We start from the raw sequence: 17,731 nt of genomic DNA on the forward strand, positions 1-17,731 counted from the left end.
TCTTCACGGGTCTATCCCGCACGCCGGGCGCGGCTCCGGCCCTCAGATGCCTCAGCCGAGTGGATAGTCAGGAATCTTCCCAGTGGGCCGGGGAAAGCTGGCTTTCTCCACCCAAGAGGGACAGCGTGGCTGGTTCTCCGGAGTCTCCTAGACTGGTGACCACGGCCTGAGCCCCGTTTGGGGCAGGTGGCTGGACGAGAGGGCTCAGCTTCCCGAGGATTTAGCCCCCGCCCGGAAGGAAATGACCCTAGCATCCTAGGACCGATGCTACGCGTCCTCCGCAAAGTCCAGAAGCTCACGCTCCAGAACCTAGGAGGGCGAGCCAAGCGAGGGGAGGAACTCCGCAGGGGGCGTGGTCGGGAGGCGGGGCCTGGATTTCCCGGTTCCGCAGAGGCAGGCTGCGTGCTTGCGCAGCACGTACGAGCGGGGGTGGGGCAGGCAGCCGGGCGGGCGGCGGAGGCACGGGGCCTGGTCCCGCCGGCACCATGGCCAAGACCGTGGCCTATTTCTACGACCCTGACGTGGGCAACTTCCACTACGGTGAGGGAACAAGGTGGTACGCGAGGGGTTTCGGGACGCGGAAGTTACGAGGCGGGGGGACTACAACTCCAGCGAAGGGTACTGACGAACTCTTTTCCCACCCCCAGGGGCAGGGCACCCTATGAAGCCCCATCGCTTGGCATTGACCCATAGTCTGGTCCTGCACTACGGTCTCTATAAGAAGATGATCGTGAGTCCCAACATCGCTGTTGGGTTTTGAGGGTGGGGGCGAGCTGGGCGGCCCTAGGATAGGTGGGCTGCACTGAAAGCACGGGTTGCGACCTACCCTTATTTCAGGAGTCAGGAACACCCACCTTGTGCGTAGTGTTGGTGGGTGGATCCACCGACTTAATGGGAATTACTTCTACATCTTAGATCGCTAACCTTTGACCTCAAGTGGACCAACCTCTGGCCTATGGTTAGGGTGGAGTGGGGCTGGTTTAAAGGCAGATGTTTTCCTTTTCAGCATCTTAGGGTGTGGGCAGTGCTGTGGCTTCAAGAAAGAGAGAGGGGCTGGATCACTGTATCTGGATGTGAAGTGTTCCCACCGGTTCCCACCCCTTCTCCCCAACCTCTCTGTGCCTCTAAGGAGCTAGAGCTCCAGGGAGGACTCCGCAGGCCTGTGCGCAAATACCTACGGGTGTGTGAAAGAGAAGAGATGTCGTGGGTATTTCCTTATGAACTTAGAATACCCCCACACAGTTCTACTTAATTGCTCCCATCTCCCAGATATGCACATGGGGACAGATAATCCCCAGCTTGGATTTTATAGTTGTGATAGGCGATTATAGCAGTTAAGTTTAGCCCTCTTGGGTCGCAAGGGGAATTGGACAACAGTATGAATGAGTGTTGCCCACTGTTTGTGCTGAGGCACAGAAAAGTGAAATGGTTATAGAAAAGACTGAGGTGATGTTAGTGCATGATTCTATGAATCCTTTGAAATTGTTTGCTGGTATGTACCTGTGTGCATTTTCTGGGGAGAGAAACTTTTTGTTCTAGCCTAGTTTCTAAAGAACTGTGTGAACCCCCAAAAGATAATAAATCTCTGGCTTAGCACCTTGGCACTTTGGTTTTTAATTAGAAGGTTGTCACAAATCCTGTATTATTTAACTCCAAAATTAAGAACTCCAAGGAGAGAAAGGATGGCATCAGAGCCAAGGGGAGGAGATGAGTATGGAAAGAATCAAAACTAGGAGGTCCAAGGAAAAGTGCAGTGGATCAGGGCTCAAGGTTGAGAAGGTGGGAAAGATTGGGCTGGAAGTGGGAAGAAGGCAAGCCCACTGGTCTTGAGAAGGTTTGATCATAGTACCCCACCTGGCTAATCAGAGCCTCTCATCTTTACTGATGTTTGTTTCATATAATAGCTCGGATTGCAGCAGTGATAGGACCACTGCTGTGTGCTTTTGGACACTCCGCGGGGCTGGGGTCAGTGTGGGCAGTCTCAGCACAATGAATGGGACTGACCTTGCCTCCGTTCACCTTGTTTTCCATCCCGAGGTCTTCAAGCCGTACCAGGCCTCCCAACATGACATGTGCCGCTTTCACTCTGAGGACTACATCGACTTCTTGCAGAGAGTCAGCCCCACCAATATGCAAGGCTTCACCAAGAGCCTTAATGCCTTCAACGTGGGCGATGACTGGTGAGGGGAGGCCTGGGATTTTTAATGCCAGCCATTTCAAGGAGAATGCTTGAATGAGGTCTCCTGGCAGCAGTGGGAACATATGAAAGGGGTCCTGTTTGTCACTGAATCATCATTTACTCATTTGGTTTTTTTCAACAAATATTTATTGGCTCTTTGCCCTAGGCCAGGCCCTGTGCTAAGTCCTGTGAAGGAGAGGTACATGGCCAACTGTGAGAGTGTATACTTGGGAGAATTACCTGTCATGGGTATGGGGTTGTCAGTGGAGGCTTTCTAGGGGAAGTAACGGAGGTTAAGCTGAGATCTGAAGAAAGAATAGGAAGTAATTAGGTGAAAGGTGGTTGGCAGGACACAAGGTGAGGTAGGAATGTCATTGGGTATCAGGGACAATCTGCGCTGAGGGTTTGTGCGAGTGTGGTATGCCACTCATTTGAGAAACAGAAAAAAGGTCAACCACATTTTATGAAGGAAAGAGTGATCGGAATCAAGGCTAAAGAGATGCTTAGAACCTTTAAATGGTAAATAGCCCTATTATTAATTGAGGCTCTTACTCTTAGAGTAGACAGAAATTATCAAAGTGTTTTAAAAGTAAGAGAGTGATTTACCCTGAGAGAGGTTTACATTGAGCTTTTCATACAAAGAAGACTCAGAGTTAGGTCCTTTGGGGAAGGGAGTGGATAACAAAGATAAGCCATGATCCTTGCTTGCATTCTTGTATATATTCATGAAAATGTAATAGTCATAACAGTTATCATTTACTCAATTTATTTTTAAACTTTTTATTAGGAAAATTTCAAACATTTCGAAAGAATAGTACTGTAAACTCCCCTATATCCATCACCACCTGCAACACTTATAAACAAATGACCAATCTTACTTCATCTGCATCGCAGATCATTTTAAAGCAAACCTAACATTTTTGAAACGACATGTAAATACTTGATTGTGTATCTCCAAATGATACTCTTAAAAAAGAACTGTACATGCTTGAGTGTGTGGGTGGCTCAGTCAGTTGAGTGTCCAACTCTTGTTATTAGCTCAGGTCATGATCCCAGGGTCTTGGGATCAAGCCCCATGCCAGGCTCCTCACTGAGCATGGAGGCTGCTTAAGATTCTCTCTCTGCCTCAACTCCTGCTGTCTCTCCCTAACTCTAAAAATTAAAAACAAAAGATGGGGCGCCTGGGTGGCACAGTCGGTTAAGCGTCCGACTTCAGCCAGGTCACGATCTCGCGGTCCGTGAGTTCGAGCCCCACGTCGGGCTCTGGGCTGATGGCTCAGAGCCTGGAGCCTGTTTCCGATTCTGTGTCTCCCTCTCTCTCTGCCCCTCCCCCGTTCATGCTCTGTCTCTCTCTGTCCCAAAAATAAATAAACGTTGAAAAAAAAAATTTTTTTTTTAAAAAAATTAAAAACAAAAGAAAACAACCCCCCCATACACATTGTGATTATCGCTCCTAAAAAATTAGCAGTAATTCCTCAATATCATCATATATGCAGTCAGTATTCAGATTTCTGCAACTGTCTCCTAAACTTTTCTTTCTTGCAGTTGATTGTATTTGGTTGATAACATTTCTTAAGACTTTTAATCTGTAGTGTTTCCTTCTCTACTTTGAATTTATTTCTTGAGGAAACCAGGCTGTTGATCTGTAGTTTCCTACAACAGCTACTGTTTATTGAGTGCTTACTCTGCTATGCTCAGGTTTGCTGGTACATCCACTTAATTCTCACGTCAACGGTGAGATGTTGTAGTCCTTTTAAGTTAGGCATAAGGATACCAAAATTTGAGGAGATTTACGTAACTAGCCCGAGTCACAAAACTGGTCAGTGAAAGTGGCAGGATTCAGATCCAAAGCCCAGGTTTTCAGGCACTTCAGTGTTCCCTGAAAGGTGTTGCCAGTGGAAGCACTCTGGGCTGGAAGATGGAAACCAAGTCCTTAGGCTGGCATTGACCACCTTCCCAGGCTTACCCTCATGTCCCTCCTTGCATTGGATTCCTTTCTGGAGTGCCCTTTGCTCCTCTTTCAACCTCTCCAAGGCCTTCCTGGTCTTCACACCACCATGAAGTTTCATACCATGAAGACTTTCTTGACCACACGAGGCACAAAGTTCTGTCCTGTACACACTGCCCTCGTCTTTTGGTGTTTGATCGCATGCTGTCTTGGGAGCTTCCTTGGTATTTTTTTTATTGCTGCTGCTGTTGGTTCTGAGCTAACTTTACAGGTGTCAGAATGCAGTCACCCTCAGGCCACAGCTGGGGCTCTGTAACTGCTCTCTGTGCAGTTAGGGAATACTACCTACCACTGGGCCCTTTGCACTGCCTCGGTTGTGCTGTCAAACTTAAGCTACACTCACACCTTTGTGTGTATTTCAGATGAGAATCAGGGATTTTCCCTTTTAATTAATTGGGAATTAATTAATTAATTTTGATGGCTTTCAAATTAATGTACTATAAAAAACCCAATTATACTGCAAAGCTTTTAATGGGAAAAAAAAAAAAAAAAAACAGTCCCAGATCTATCCCTCCCACCCAAAAAATCCCTCTCCCCAGTGGCAGCCACTTTCAGGTCCTTAGCTATTTCTTCTGATATTTACCTTTGGATTTCAAAGCACTGATATTAATCTACTACTGTTCCTAATAATCTCTAATACTTAAGTAATGCCCTCTTTGTGTCAGGGCATTTTGTGTACTATCCTAAATGCTTCACAGGCATTAGCTCATTTAATCTCATCAATCTCTGTGAACCAGGGTCTGCTATTGTCTCCTTTTTACAGATGAGGACACTTAGGCACAGAAACTTTATTTATTTAAATTTAATTAATAAGTAATTAGTTTAGAGAGGAAAGAGCCAGAGCCTACATGCGTGGGGAAGGGGCAGAGATTGAGGGAGACAGAGAGTGTGAGATCATGAACCTGAACTGAAATGAAATCAAGAGTTGGGTACTTAATGGACTGAGCCACCCAGGCGCCTTAGGCCCAGAAACTTTAAATAGCTTGTCCAATGTGATCATTACCAAGTGTTGAAGAGTCAAAGTTTGAACCTAGGTAATCTGGCTCCAGAATTTGTCTCTTAAATCGTGCTACCATATTATACTGCCTGTTGTAATGTGCTTGTATTGCTATTTTTTCACTTTACAACTTAAAGTGTTTTCTATTAAGCTCTTAGTATGGGAAATGAGCATTTAGTCTCCTCATACCATCACCCTGGCTTTCCCTTCCCTTCCACCTTCACAATATATCACTATTTTTATTAAATAAGTATTCTATGTTTACATCGTTATAACTTTGAAAAATTCACTTACTAGAGAGCCAGATAGTATAGTATGATTTAAGTTTTCTATTTGTACACCTTTTTGTTTTTCCAGGAGTCGATAATCACATTGTTTTTTCATTTGCTTAGTTTTCTAGGTATCAATTGTTAATTCTTCCCAGAACCTCTGAGAAATTATAAAACTCCCTACACCTCTTTTTTTTGTAGTCAAATGTATCAGCTGAACGATTATTTTTTGAGAACTAAAACTAGGGAGGGGTCTTTTAATCCTTTCCTTTTTTATAAGTCAAGTTTATGAAGGTAAATTTGCATACAGTAAAATTAACCCTTTTTAAAATTTATTTATTTACTTATTTTGGGTAGAGTAGGGGAGGGGCAAATAGAGAGAATCCCAGGCAGTCTCTGTGCTGTCTGCATAGAGCCTGATGTGGGGCTTGGTCTCCCAAATTGTGAGATCATGACCTGAGCAGAAATCAAGAGGCAGATGCTTAATTGACTGAGCCACCCATGTGTCTCTAAAACTCACCCTTTTTAGGCTTATAATTCTGAGAGTTTTCACAGTGTGTATCAAAGTATAGATTATTTCTATTATTCCACAGAGGGCTCTCATACTCTTACCGTCAGTCTCTTCTTTCCAGCTTAGGTCCAGGTAACTACTGATCTGAGGTCTGTCCCTATATTTTGCCTTTTCCAGAGTGTTATATAAATGGAGCCATATAATATATAATGTTTTGTGTCTGGTTTTAAGCCTCTCCTTTTTATAAAAAAAAGAAGGTAATAATTATAATTAACATCAACTTCTGGAGTACTAGGTACCACACGCTTTGTTAAAGACTTTCTATAGTTTATCCTTATTACTTTCTGTGGGTTATCCTTATCCTTACTGTATATGGGAATACAGTTTTTTCTTAAAAATGTGTGATTCTAAAGAATATTATTGAATGTTGTGTTAAAATCTGATATGCATAAAAGAATCTTTTAAGAATAACAAAGTTTATGTTCTCTCTTAATTTCTTTCCTTTTTGGTGTGTTGCTTAAGTACCTAGAAGCTGCCTACTTTTCTCCCCAGCCAGGATGCGAACTCCCTGACAGAGTTAAATGTTTTTTTACTTCCATCCAGTGACTTGCACAGGGCTTGGTACATGGTTTCGTCCAAAATATTCGTTGAATAAATTTGCACATAACCTGGGTGCATAGGGTGTGGGGAGAAGGTTATTAAAGAATGGAGGTTGGAGGGGTTTGGAGTTAGGGGAGAGGTGTAGGAAGGACCTGGTTGGAAATAAAGAGCTCTGACTTGCTTCTCTTCCCTGCAGCCCAGTGTTTCCCGGGCTCTTTGAGTTCTGTTCCCGTTACACAGGCGCATCTCTGCAAGGAGCAACCCAGCTGAACAACAAGGTGACCATGGCCCTGAGTCCTGTTCTCCCTTTCCTATGGGTCCTTTCACTCAAGGCCTTAACCCTGAGCCTGAGCTTCCAGCTTTGGGGATGGACAAGGAGGACTGTGAGTTGGGTGTTTGTCTTTCAGATCTGTGATATTGCCATTAACTGGGCTGGTGGTCTGCACCATGCCAAGAAATTTGAGGTGAGTGAGGAGATGATGGGGGAGACAATGACTGCCCTAGGTAGGTGGTCAGGATGACAGTAGGGGGCAGCTGGGTAGAGGAGTCGTTCCTCTCTTTGTAAGACCACTGTCTCACTATAGGCCTCTGGCTTCTGCTATGTCAATGACATTGTGATTGGCATCCTGGAGCTGCTCAAGTAAGTAGCCTGGGAGGAGTTGGAGGGACTTGTGAGACCTGTGGGTGAGGAGGTCTCTCAGATGGCACTGGCCCTGACCCCGGCCTCCACCCCCGTACTAGCTTCTCCACAGTTCATAATGCTTTGCTCAGACTACGTCCTCTGTGTGTTGCTGGAAACTCCCTGCTGCCTGCTCACATTTCAGTCTTCTCTGCACATCCCTCTCCTGTCCCTGCCTCCAGGCTGGAGCCCCAGGGTTGCCCTTAGGGATGGCATTAGGTTTCAGCGGATTTGGGCTGAAGCAGACTCTTCCTAATTCCAGACCTTGTTTTGGGAGGAGTGGGTTAGATGGTTTTCTTGCTGGAGTTCCATTCTACCTCAGACCCTGGCTTGGCTATCATCCCAGGTACCACCCTCGGGTGCTCTACATTGATATTGACATCCACCACGGTGATGGAGTTCAGGAAGCCTTCTACCTCACTGACCGGGTCATGACAGTCTCCTTCCACAAATATGGAAACTACTTCTTTCCTGGCACAGGTATGGGAATAGGGATGACCATCCCCTTTGCTCCTTCAGCTCTTCACTGTGATGGCCTCCTGCTCAACCTTCAGGTCTCGGCTCAGGTGGCCTCTCCTCAGAGAAGTCTCTCCTGACCACCACAGTTAAAAGTAATCCCTCCTTCCCCATTACTCTGTCACATCCTCGTGCTTGCTTCTCTTAGAGCACTCACTGCTATTTGTATTTATTGCGGTGTTTTGTTTTGTTTACTGTGTCCCTCCTCATCATGCCCACCTGCCAAGAATATAAGCTTGGTGGGATTTCATTCATTTCTTAGTTCTTTTTACTACTAGATCCCCTGTGCCTAGTACACAGGTTGGCTCATAGTAGGCCCACAAATATTATTTGTTGAATGAATGCAAGCCATGAGAGGTGGGGTGGCTCTAGGGAGTATGTGGTAGAAGGACATAGAGGTAGTGAGAGGCCCTCAGGGTACGGGTTGGGGTTGAAGCAGCTGGGTTGTGAGTGCCCTCTGTGGATGGCTCCCACCCCCTACTCTCCACTTCCCTATAGGTGACATGTATGAAGTTGGAGCAGAGAGTGGCCGCTACTACTGTCTAAATGTGCCCTTGCGGGATGGCATTGATGACCAGAGTAAGTATTGAAGTCTTTTCCCTGCACGTTAGACCTCTTCTTTCTCTCCTTGAATTAACCTCTTCTGCCTGGTATTGTCTGCTATTGGGCCAGGTGTCCTTAAGGATGAATGGCCTTCAGAGGGACCATGAACCCCCCGGAAATTGTATGCAACATGTTATGTGTAGGTGCATTTTTTTGGGAAAAGGGTCATTAGCTTTCATCAGTCACTCAAAGGTGTCTGGGACCCCATTCAGAAGTTCAGAACCAGTGATTTGGTTCTTTGGGTTGCCCCTTTTCCTGGGCTACATGCTCTCTCAACCCCCTTTTTCCTTTTGTTCCCTGTCTCCCCATCCCCTTGGGGTGCCAGGTGCCCATCTTTGGCCCTCTCCCAGGTTACAAGCACCTTTTCCAGCCGGTTATCAACCAGGTAGTGGACTTCTATCAACCCACGTGCATTGTGCTCCAGGTAATACTGTCAGTGCCTCCTCAAGAGGGCTCTGCCTGGGCTTAGGGGAAGAAAGCAGGGAGGAGGAGAGCCCCAGTGTTGGTCAGGGAAAGGAAGTGAAGGACATCTGGGACGTTCTGATCGGTTATCTCACTGCAGCTGCCTGGGGTTTTGCTTTTTGCAGTGTGGAGCTGACTCTCTGGGCTGTGATCGTCTAGGCTGCTTCAACCTCAGCATTCGAGGGCATGGGTGAGATTTGCCTTCCTTCCCTGCCCCCAGGTTTTCAAGTGGCTTTGGGCCTTGATACACAAAGTGGGGGTAGGTGGCAAATGGGCCATAGGAAGAATAGGGAGAGTCACTCCTATGCAGTGAGAAAGGCCCATGCAGAGGCACTGAGACAGGGAAGAGCTGGTGTAGCAGAGGAGATGAAGTCACAACAGTGAGGCAAGAACACAGGGAGCAAGCTGGAGGTGGTTTGGCTTGAGGCCTGCGAAGGCAGCTGTGGCAAGGTTGTACAGAGCCCTTACCTCATGGTCAGGAGTCTGGGTTATATTTCAGATATGATGGGAAACTGCTGGAAGATTTTAAACAGGGAAGTGACATGATCCAACTCAGGTTTGAAAGTGACTGCTCTGGGGCGCCTGGTGGCTCAGTCGGTTAAGCGTCCGACTTCGGCTCAGGTCATGATCTCACGGTTTGTGAGTTCGAGCCCTCTGTCAGGCTCTGTGCTGACAGCTTAGAGCTTGGAGTCTGCTTTGGATTCTGTGTCTCCCTCTCTCTCTGCCCCTCCCCAACTAGCACTCTGTCTCTGTCTCTCTCAAAAATAAATAAACATAGAAAAAATTAAAAAAATAAAAAGAGAAAGCGACGGCTCTGACTGCTGAATGCAGGAAGGATTGGGGTGGGGGTTGGGGACAGGAGTGGAGGTGGGAAGACCAGCTAGGAAGCCATTGGTGTCGTCCAGGCAGCAGATGCAGTGCCTGGGTTTAGGTGGAGAAGGTGACCAATGAGACCTACATGATTGGAGTTCTATTTTGGAGGCTAGAACTGACAGCACTTATTGGTGCATTAATGAGAATAGTTGATTAACAGGTAGGGTGTCAGGGTGGTGTTGAGCAGGATGGAGGTGGGAGTGCACTTTGTTTTTTAAATTTTTATTGAGATACAATATGTATGCAATACATTACACATATCTCAAGAGTATAAATCAATGAATTTCATTACCTAGATCAAGATATGGAACCTTTTCAGGGCGCTGGGGTGGCTCAGTCAGTTAAGTGTCCTGCTTCGGCTTAGGTCATGATCTCATAGTCCGTGAGTTTGAGCCCTGCGTTGGGCTCTGTGCTGACGGCTCAGAGCCTGCAGCCTGCTTTGGATTCTGTGTCTTCCTCTCTCTCTGCCCCTCCGCCAGTCATGCTCTGTCTCTCTCTGTCTCTCAAAAATGAATAAATGTTAAAAAAAAAAAATTAAAGAAAAAAGATATGGAACATTTTCTAGTTCCCTTGTGCTCCTTCCAGGCAGTAGCTAGAGATGTACACTTTGAGTTTTTGAGAACTTCCTCCAGCTATTCCCCTGGTTCCTTTTAACAGGGAATGCGTCGAATATGTCAAGAGCTTCAATATCCCTCTTCTGGTGCTAGGTGGTGGTGGCTATACTGTCCGAAATGTTGCCCGCTGCTGGTGAGCATGCTCCCTGATTTTCTTCCTCCCCCTTGTCCACTGTGAGTTGGGGGCTCCCTGAGAGATGGCCAGGTGGGCCCTTCAGCCCACTTGCTTAGCTGAGCCCACTCTGCTGTTTGGTTTCAGGACATATGAAACATCGCTGCTGGTAGAAGAGGCCATTAGTGAGGAGCTTCCCTATAGTGGTAAGGACCACCCCATGATACCCCATAGCAGGAAGCCATTCTCAGAAGACCCCTGAATAGCCTGGTTTGAAGGCAGATCAGAATTTTTTTCTTATTATTATTACAGGTTGGAAATTTGACACTCTAGGAGCTCTGCAGACTGAACTCCTAAGCAGGGAAAAGATTGGACAGCTCTTTTGCAGGGGGTTTGGATGAGAAGGAGATAGGTTGGGAAGTCTCAGGACCTGCCTGTCTCTGTCTAAGCCATGCCTTCTCTCCTGATCTCCCTTTCCCTGCTTAGAATACTTTGAGTACTTTGCCCCGGACTTCACACTCCATCCAGATGTCAGCACCCGCATCGAGAATCAGAACTCACGCCAGGTCAGCAGCTTGGAGAAACTGAACACAAGGGTTGGGGGAGCCTAGGAGAGATCCAGGATGAAATCAGAGAAACCAGAGAAGAGAGGAAAGTTCTTAGTTGTCACTGTAACTCTTATCAGCTAGGAGAGAGCCTGGGTTCAAGTAGAGGCAATTGGGGTCGGGAGGAGGGACATTTATCAGGTGGGTACTTGAACTAGGATTCAGAAAGGGATTAGAACTAGGATGGTATGGGTGAAAGGTAGCTAGAAGTGTGGGTGCTCTGGGAATCACTCACTATTCCAAATCCCAAATCAGTACCTGGACCAGATTCGCCAGACAATCTTTGAAAACTTGAAGATGCTGAACCATGCACCTAGCGTCCAGATTCATGATGTGCCTGCAGACCTTCTGACCTATGACAGGACTGACGAGGCTGATGCAGAGGAGAGGGGTCCTGAAGAGAACTATAGCAGGTCTGGGGCAGTGATTTGACAGCCGGGGCTTCCAACAGGCATATGGGGGAAATTAAGAGGGAAAAAGTAAATTGGAAGGCATTAGCTTGATTGCTTCTGGCTTAGCTCCTTTAGTACTTACTTTTTGGTCTGTTGCAATTCCACACTCTTGGTGTGTGTGTATGTGTGTGGGTATGCCACAAATAAGTAATTTATTGTCAAAATTTTAAACAACACCAAAATATGTTAAGCTTGCATTCACACAGTCCCAGACCAGTTTGACAAGTAACCACTGTTAATAGTTTGATTTCTATTTTTTCAGATAGATCTTTTTCAATAGATTATAAGTATACTACTCAACATACATATATGAACACAAACACCTACACACTCATTCTCAGAGTTTGTGCATCTTTTGTTTTTAAATGTAAGTTGGATTATTCCATACAAGTTGCTCTACAATTTACACCTTTTTTTTTTTTTAACAAAACAGCATATCTTTCCATGTGATTATGTATCGATCTGCTTCATTATTTTATTAGCTGTATAATATTGCATTGTGTGGGTGTAGCATAATCTAAGTACCACTGATGGCATTTACATTATTTCCCTTTTTTTTTTTTTTACCATCACAAAGAATATGGTGATGTACCCCCTTATACAAATATACGTCTTTGTATGCTTGTTTCAGTAGGCTGTGTGCACTAAAACTTTTTATATTTGTTGCCAAATTGCCCTCCAAAAAAATCTGTAACAGTTTATAATATTCCCAGCATTTTACATGCTTCTTCCAGGTTCAGAGCTCTACAGGTCATTGCTTATATACTCTCTAAGACCCTTTGATATCTTTCCTCTGTTCATTTTTTTCAGGTGTGATAATTATGTCTTTTTTTTTTTAAGTCTTTATCTTTCTGAGATACATATTAAAATATTTACATGTGCATTGAGTTAGGGAAAAAAAGAGATTAGAGCTTTTAAAAAATTTTTTAAATCCCAGAATAGGTTTTTCTGGAAAATGAAGGGAAAAGACAGCAGAAACAAGAAGTGTAGAAACAGATGCACTTAATGGAGAACAGATATCCTTACTTGACTGAGGGATAACCACAGCTGGTTACCTGCACCTCCCATGCAGTGTTAGAGGTTCGAGCTGGCTCTGAGTGTGATGACCTCAGTCCCTTCCAGAATCTGCTTCTCTTAGAGGTCAGCTTTCAGATTTCTCCTTTAGATCTGGGCTTTACTGCTTGGACCTTTGGAACCACTCTACTCCTCCTCCATGAACACCCTCTTCTTCCCACTCCTGGTTGAGGAGGTATCAGAACCTCTGGCCTAAGGATTCCTTTTGAATGCATCACCTCCTTGTCAACTTCTCCAGGTCTCTGAAGCTTGACTTCTAGAATTGATTTTCTTAGAAATGTGCTTTGAAGTTTCTCCTTTTGGCAAAGTTTGGCTTTTTCATCTCTGGTTCTAGGCTGGTGTCTGGGCCTAGTCTCTGTATAATACTACCCCCTCTCAACAGCCAGCAGAAGCCTCAGGCCTCTTCCTGCCCTAAGCCCTACCTCACTGTGAGACCACTCACCGAGTTCCTGTTCTTTGATGCCTATAGTTCCAGCTTGCATAGCACTTGCAGAATTGTAATAGGAGTGACTACTTTTTGTGGATTTGCTAAGCATCAGACTCAATCCTAAGTGCTTTATATTAAAACATATGTATCTTTATGTCATCGTTCTACTGTCATCAGACAACCCTAAAAGGTTATCCTCAAATTACCTGAGGAGGAATCTGAGGCTCAGAGAGGTTAAGTAATTTGCCAAAGGTCCTACAGCTAGTTAAATATCAGGACTGAGAGTCAAGCCTGAGTCTCTGACCCCACATCTTTAACTCTTATGCACTCAGAGGTAACTGAGACATTGTTTACCAGGCAGATAGGGCTTTCCCTGACTTTGTTCTCCAGCTTCTCTTTGACGACTTTCTCCCTTCTTGCTCAGTTATCAGTGTGGGCAAGGTAATTCAGTTTTCAGTTACTCATATTCCCTCAGAGAGTAGTTTTCCAAAAAGAAAGAAACAGGTATTGAGTACTTACTGGGCACTGAGTTGCTTTCGCATCCCTTTCATCACTCTCCTTTCCATTGCTCTTAGAACAACGCCCTATTCTTTGACCAGGGCTTTAGAAAGCCCTGTGTGCTGGTGTTTGCCTATGTCCATGGTCTTGTCTGTAACTACTCTCCTCCCTGCACACTGCTCCCAACTATCCTGGCCTCCGTGCTCCTACTGGAATACATCAGTCACCCTCCACCTGATAACACTGTACTTGGTTTTCTTGCAGCTTAAAATGGGCTTCCACAGTATTTGTCTGGCTAGCTCCTTCTCGGATTTGAAGTCTTACCTTAGAACAGCTGTCTGTAATAATTCTTCCTGAAGTTTACCCTTTTTCTCCCCTTCACTCTCATTCAGATCCCTTTATTTCTTTTTTTTTTTTTTTTCAGAGCACTTTCCACCATGGTAAATTATCATCTTTATTTACTTACTTTGTTAGTTACTGTCAGTCTTGTTTATTTGGTAAGTGTTTTGAGGATAGGCAGAAATTTTACTGAACTTATTGTCTACTGTATCGCTGTGGCTTATGATGGTGGCTGGCATAGAGTAGTCCTTCAGTAAATGTTTATTGACTACAAGAATGGATGGAATGGATCGCTACCAGTCTCTGCCAACAGGAGAGGAGTAGTTCCTTGACAAAAGGGGCCTAAGACATTGCTCCAGAGAGGGTGCCTGTGTGGGGGAAGATGAGAATTTGGGGAATAGGACCCTGACCTCTCTCCCTTGCTTTGCAGGCCAGAGGCACCCAATGAGTTCTATGATGGAGACCATGACAATGACAAGGAAAGCGACGTGGAGATTTAAGAGCAGCTGGGCTTGCTCTATCCCAAGGAATTCCTTTTTACCTCTTGTTTGGGCAGGAGGGAAAAGATGTGGCGCCCACAGCCCTGGACGGTCACTTTCAGGGCTTTACCAGTGCTGGAGGAGGGTTTGGAGACCACACCTGGTTTTTGAACCAACTATCCCCTTTACTGTATTTCCCAAGGCCTGACAATGGTACTTATTAGGGATTGGATGGGGACAAGGATAACTTCCCCTAGGACATCTTGGGCAATGGGCCCTAGATGCTGTTCCCAGCTACTTTGGCCCCCTTATTCCTTTCCTGCTTCCCTCCAACCCAGAGACTTACAGGGATGAAGATGTTAGACGGGAGTAAAGTTGCCTCTGACTTTCTCCTTTCTTGGTTTCCCCTACAGCTAGCCTTGTTTTCAGTGCAGGTGAAGAGTGAGGGATTTTAGGGGTTTCTGGCTCTCTAACATCTTAACCCCAGATGATGGGAAATATGGTTTTGAGTCCGGGGAGGATGTAAAAATGTCTCTTTCTAACTTTTGGCTTTATGTCCATTTTACCACTGTTTTTATCCAATAAACCAAGTTGGTATTTTTTGTACTTTTTGCCTTCCTGGGAATATTCTTAATTCTTGCTAGCTGCCTATGTATGAAAGGAGAAGAAATGGGGGTCATGATGTATATAATAAAAATCATAGTTAACATTCATTCAACACTTATCTTAGGCCCTGTGTATGAATTCTACGTGGATTATGTTACTCATATATAGGGAGTTCTTAAAGCATTCTGGTTAAGAGTTAGACAAACCTGAGCAATTACTAGCTTAAGAGAGGGAGTAGAAGATGACTTGATGTTTTGGAACCTGTATGTTTGGAATGGTAATGATAGTTGGTGAAGATACACTGAGATAAAATGTCAAGTGCTTAGCATGGTGCCTGACAAGTGGTTGCTCATTATCTTAACTGTCTTGGTGAAGAATGATGCTAGATACTGTAGTAGCCACAAATGTGGACCCTTCCCTGACGTTCATAATCCAATAAAGAGTGAGGTAAATGGTATAGCAGATGTAGACAGCGGTATGAGAAAGAAGAGTGATAGATGGATCATTCCTTCCATGCTTTGATCCTGTGTCGGTGCTCTAGCTTAGAAAATAATATCCCATGCCCTAAACTGAGCACTGGGGTCTCAGAGTTCCCTCCAGGAACATATATTTGAAATCTTTTGTCAGCTGTGGGTGAGATAATTCCATCCATATTTTGAGGGCCTACTGGGGGCCACATATTTTTCACAGAAGGAACAGATATAGCTGGGAGAATGGATGAGATTACTGAGGGAGAAATGAAGCTGGATGAGCAAAGAACACACTCTTCGAGAACACCTGCTCTTTTCACTCAGGTTTGGTTTTTGTCAGTAGGATATCCTGGTCAAACATAGGACTTCCCAGACTAATCTGGATTAAAAAAAAATTTTTTTTATCACTTATGTGCCCTCGAGCAAGTCACTTTAACTCTCAGAAGTCCCAAATTTTCTATCTGTAAAATGGTGAGACTAATGGAGTCTGTCACATGGCAATGCCAGGATTCAGTGAGGAACAACACGGAGAGTTTTGCATAGTGTCTGGTTTAGAGCAAGTGCATGGTAAATGGTAACTATTATTCCTAAGTAGTCACCTGTTGGCAATAACTAGTTTTTCAGAATAAAAAACACCACTGGGAAATAGACCTGCGATTCAAAACTAGGTGATCTAACTCCAGTCTAGCACTTGCTCTGGACCACTCTCTGTTCCAGGCACATAGCTTTCAATAAATAACTGCCGCTTTCAAATTTTTTCATGTGCTCCACTGATGTTGCACACATAAAAAACTGTATTATCCTTGAAATACCCGCACTGGATTTTCGGCCAAAATGACATCTCTTATTTGATTTTTTGTTTAGATAAGATCCTGGTCTAGGGTGTGAGAGGGTATAGGCTTTACAGCCACGTGGGCAGTGTGGGAGCGGGGAGGCCTGCGCCGCTCCGACCGCCAGGTGGCGCTATTCCCTGTCGAGGCCGCAGAGTTGCACCGCCCACTTACCACCATTCCCGCCCCCCACCCCCCCACGTGAGTCCGAATGGTTAGGTCCGCCAGGCAGGTAGTTTGCTTCCGCGCCTTCCCTCCACCCTCTCACTTCCCCCATTGGTAGGAGCTGCTGGTCCGGGCGGAAGTGGGGCAGGCGGGCGGGAGCGAGGCGTCGCCGTTGTATATTCATGAGGCGCGCGCAGCCCGGCATACTAATGAGGCGGGGCGCGGCGGCGGGCTGAGGAGGGAGCTGTTGGGCGGCGGCGGCCGGTCGGGAGCTGCCCGGCGGGAGCTGCCCGGCGGGAGCGGCGTAGGCGCGGGGTCATCTGCCAGCGCGAACCTGGACATGGAGCCGCTCGGCGGGGGCCAGGGTCCCGGCCGCGGGACCCGGGACAAAAAGAAGGGCCGGAGCCCGGACGAACTGCCTGCGGCGGGCGGCGACGGCGGCAAATCCAAGAAATTTGTGAGTGTCCCTCCCACCCGGTTCCTTCAGCCTAGCCCGGTAACCGTCCTCCGGTTCCCGGTGACCCCCGCAGCCGACCCCAGGGCTGTACGCCCGTCTCTAGGGAGCCGCCCCCGCGCCTCTCTTCCTCCGTTTACTCGGTCCTGGGCTCCACAGCCGGACATCCTACCCCTCCGGGACCTCGGGAATCCCCAGAGTCCCACCCGGCTCTTGCCCCGGCAGCCTCGGGGCTTCCTTCACCCCTTCAGCCCGTACGCTCTGCCCTTCGCCCCCATAGCCCGGCGGGTCTTAGCCCCATCTCTTCCTTCTCAGCCCCACTTCCTTTCTTCTTCCTCTGTTACCCGCACACGCCTTCTCTGTCTTGTCCTCTGTGTTTTTCTGGGTCCATTATTTATTACCCTTCCACAACCCCTCCCCCCCCCTTTTTTTTTTTGTATCCTCTTATTTGCTTCTCTTAAAGGTCACTTCCTTCTCAAGATTGATCCCTTTCACCTGCTAACTTTCCTCCCTCCTCGCCCCGGCTCTGGGCCCTCAGCCCAGTGTCACCTGATAATCCTTCCCCTCTGGAATGTTACCTGACTTGGCTTCTACCTTCCCTGGACGTTTGTCCTTGTGATTGCAGGAATGGGTTCCTGCCCAGGTCCTATGGTCATTGGGCATGACGTTAATTTGTTTCCCAGTATTTCTCCATCCCGAGAACCTGCCTCTTTGCCCTGTTGCTTATCACTTTTCAGAGGGTTAGAACTTCTCTCATGATGATGCCTTTCTTGATTTAGGATGGTGATAAACCTTCCTCATAGGGAGGAAGTTAGGCTCCAAGTCCAAGAAGTTTGAGTAATTGAATCGCTTTTTATGTTTCCCATGAAAACCATCTCAATTCTTCTGCCACCTCCTGTGTGACAGGCT

General features: G+C 46.2%; 2 protein-coding genes across 9 annotated transcripts in view; both read left to right on the plus strand.

Moving 5' to 3' along the window:
• The first annotated feature begins 145 nt into the window (after positions 1 to 145).
• HDAC3 (histone deacetylase 3) lies at positions 146 to 14,903 on the plus strand. Of its 4 annotated transcripts, none has more exons than XM_040454440.1 (15): positions 146 to 556; positions 648 to 730; positions 2,038 to 2,180; positions 6,761 to 6,842; positions 6,972 to 7,028; positions 7,149 to 7,204; positions 7,590 to 7,723; positions 8,258 to 8,338; positions 8,713 to 8,786; positions 8,950 to 9,014; positions 10,355 to 10,444; positions 10,571 to 10,629; positions 10,910 to 10,989; positions 11,284 to 11,441; positions 14,249 to 14,903. In XM_040454440.1, exons 1-15 carry the CDS (start codon positions 265 to 267, stop codon positions 14,316 to 14,318), a joined length of 1,524 nt encoding a protein of 507 aa, XP_040310374.1. In that variant the 5' UTR covers positions 146 to 264; the 3' UTR covers positions 14,319 to 14,903. The 4 variants fall into 4 exon arrangements, 3 of the variants coding, with proteins under 3 accessions (XP_040310374.1, XP_040310380.1, XP_040310389.1); XM_040454446.1 differs by having other exon boundaries at positions 146 to 553; XM_040454455.1 differs by having other exon boundaries at positions 412 to 540.
• A 1,702-nt stretch (positions 14,904 to 16,605) lies between these two features.
• The window catches only part of DIAPH1 (diaphanous related formin 1), a 105,625-nt gene continuing 104,499 nt past the window's right edge, over positions 16,606 to 17,731 (plus strand). For 3 of the 5 annotated variants that reach the window (XM_040454496.1, XM_040454524.1, XM_040454505.1), the window contains exon 1: positions 16,606 to 16,825. In XM_040454496.1, coding sequence (XP_040310430.1) covers positions 16,709 to 16,825 — 117 coding nt within the window. In that variant the 5' untranslated portion in view covers positions 16,606 to 16,708. The remainder of the gene's footprint in view (positions 16,826 to 17,731) is intronic. The other 2 variants (XM_040454491.1, XM_040454516.1) reach the window with 1 other exon arrangement.

This window comes from Herpailurus yagouaroundi, unplaced genomic scaffold, assembly GCF_014898765.1.
Source record: "Herpailurus yagouaroundi ecotype Mexico unplaced genomic scaffold, PumYag 29, whole genome shotgun sequence".
NCBI lineage: Eukaryota > Metazoa > Chordata > Mammalia > Carnivora > Felidae > Herpailurus > Herpailurus yagouaroundi.

Coding starts and splice junctions, on each gene's coding strand:
- HDAC3 (XM_040454440.1), top strand. CDS start 265: ATGCTACGCGTCCTCCGCAAAGTCCAGAAGCTCACGCTCCAGAACCTA. Junction 10,990..11,283: donor AGAATCAGAACTCACGCCAG/GTCAGCAGCTTG, acceptor ATCCCAAATCAG/TACCTGGACCAGATTCGCCA. Junction 11,442..14,248: donor CCTGAAGAGAACTATAGCAG/GTCTGGGGCAGT, acceptor CTTGCTTTGCAG/GCCAGAGGCACCCAATGAGT.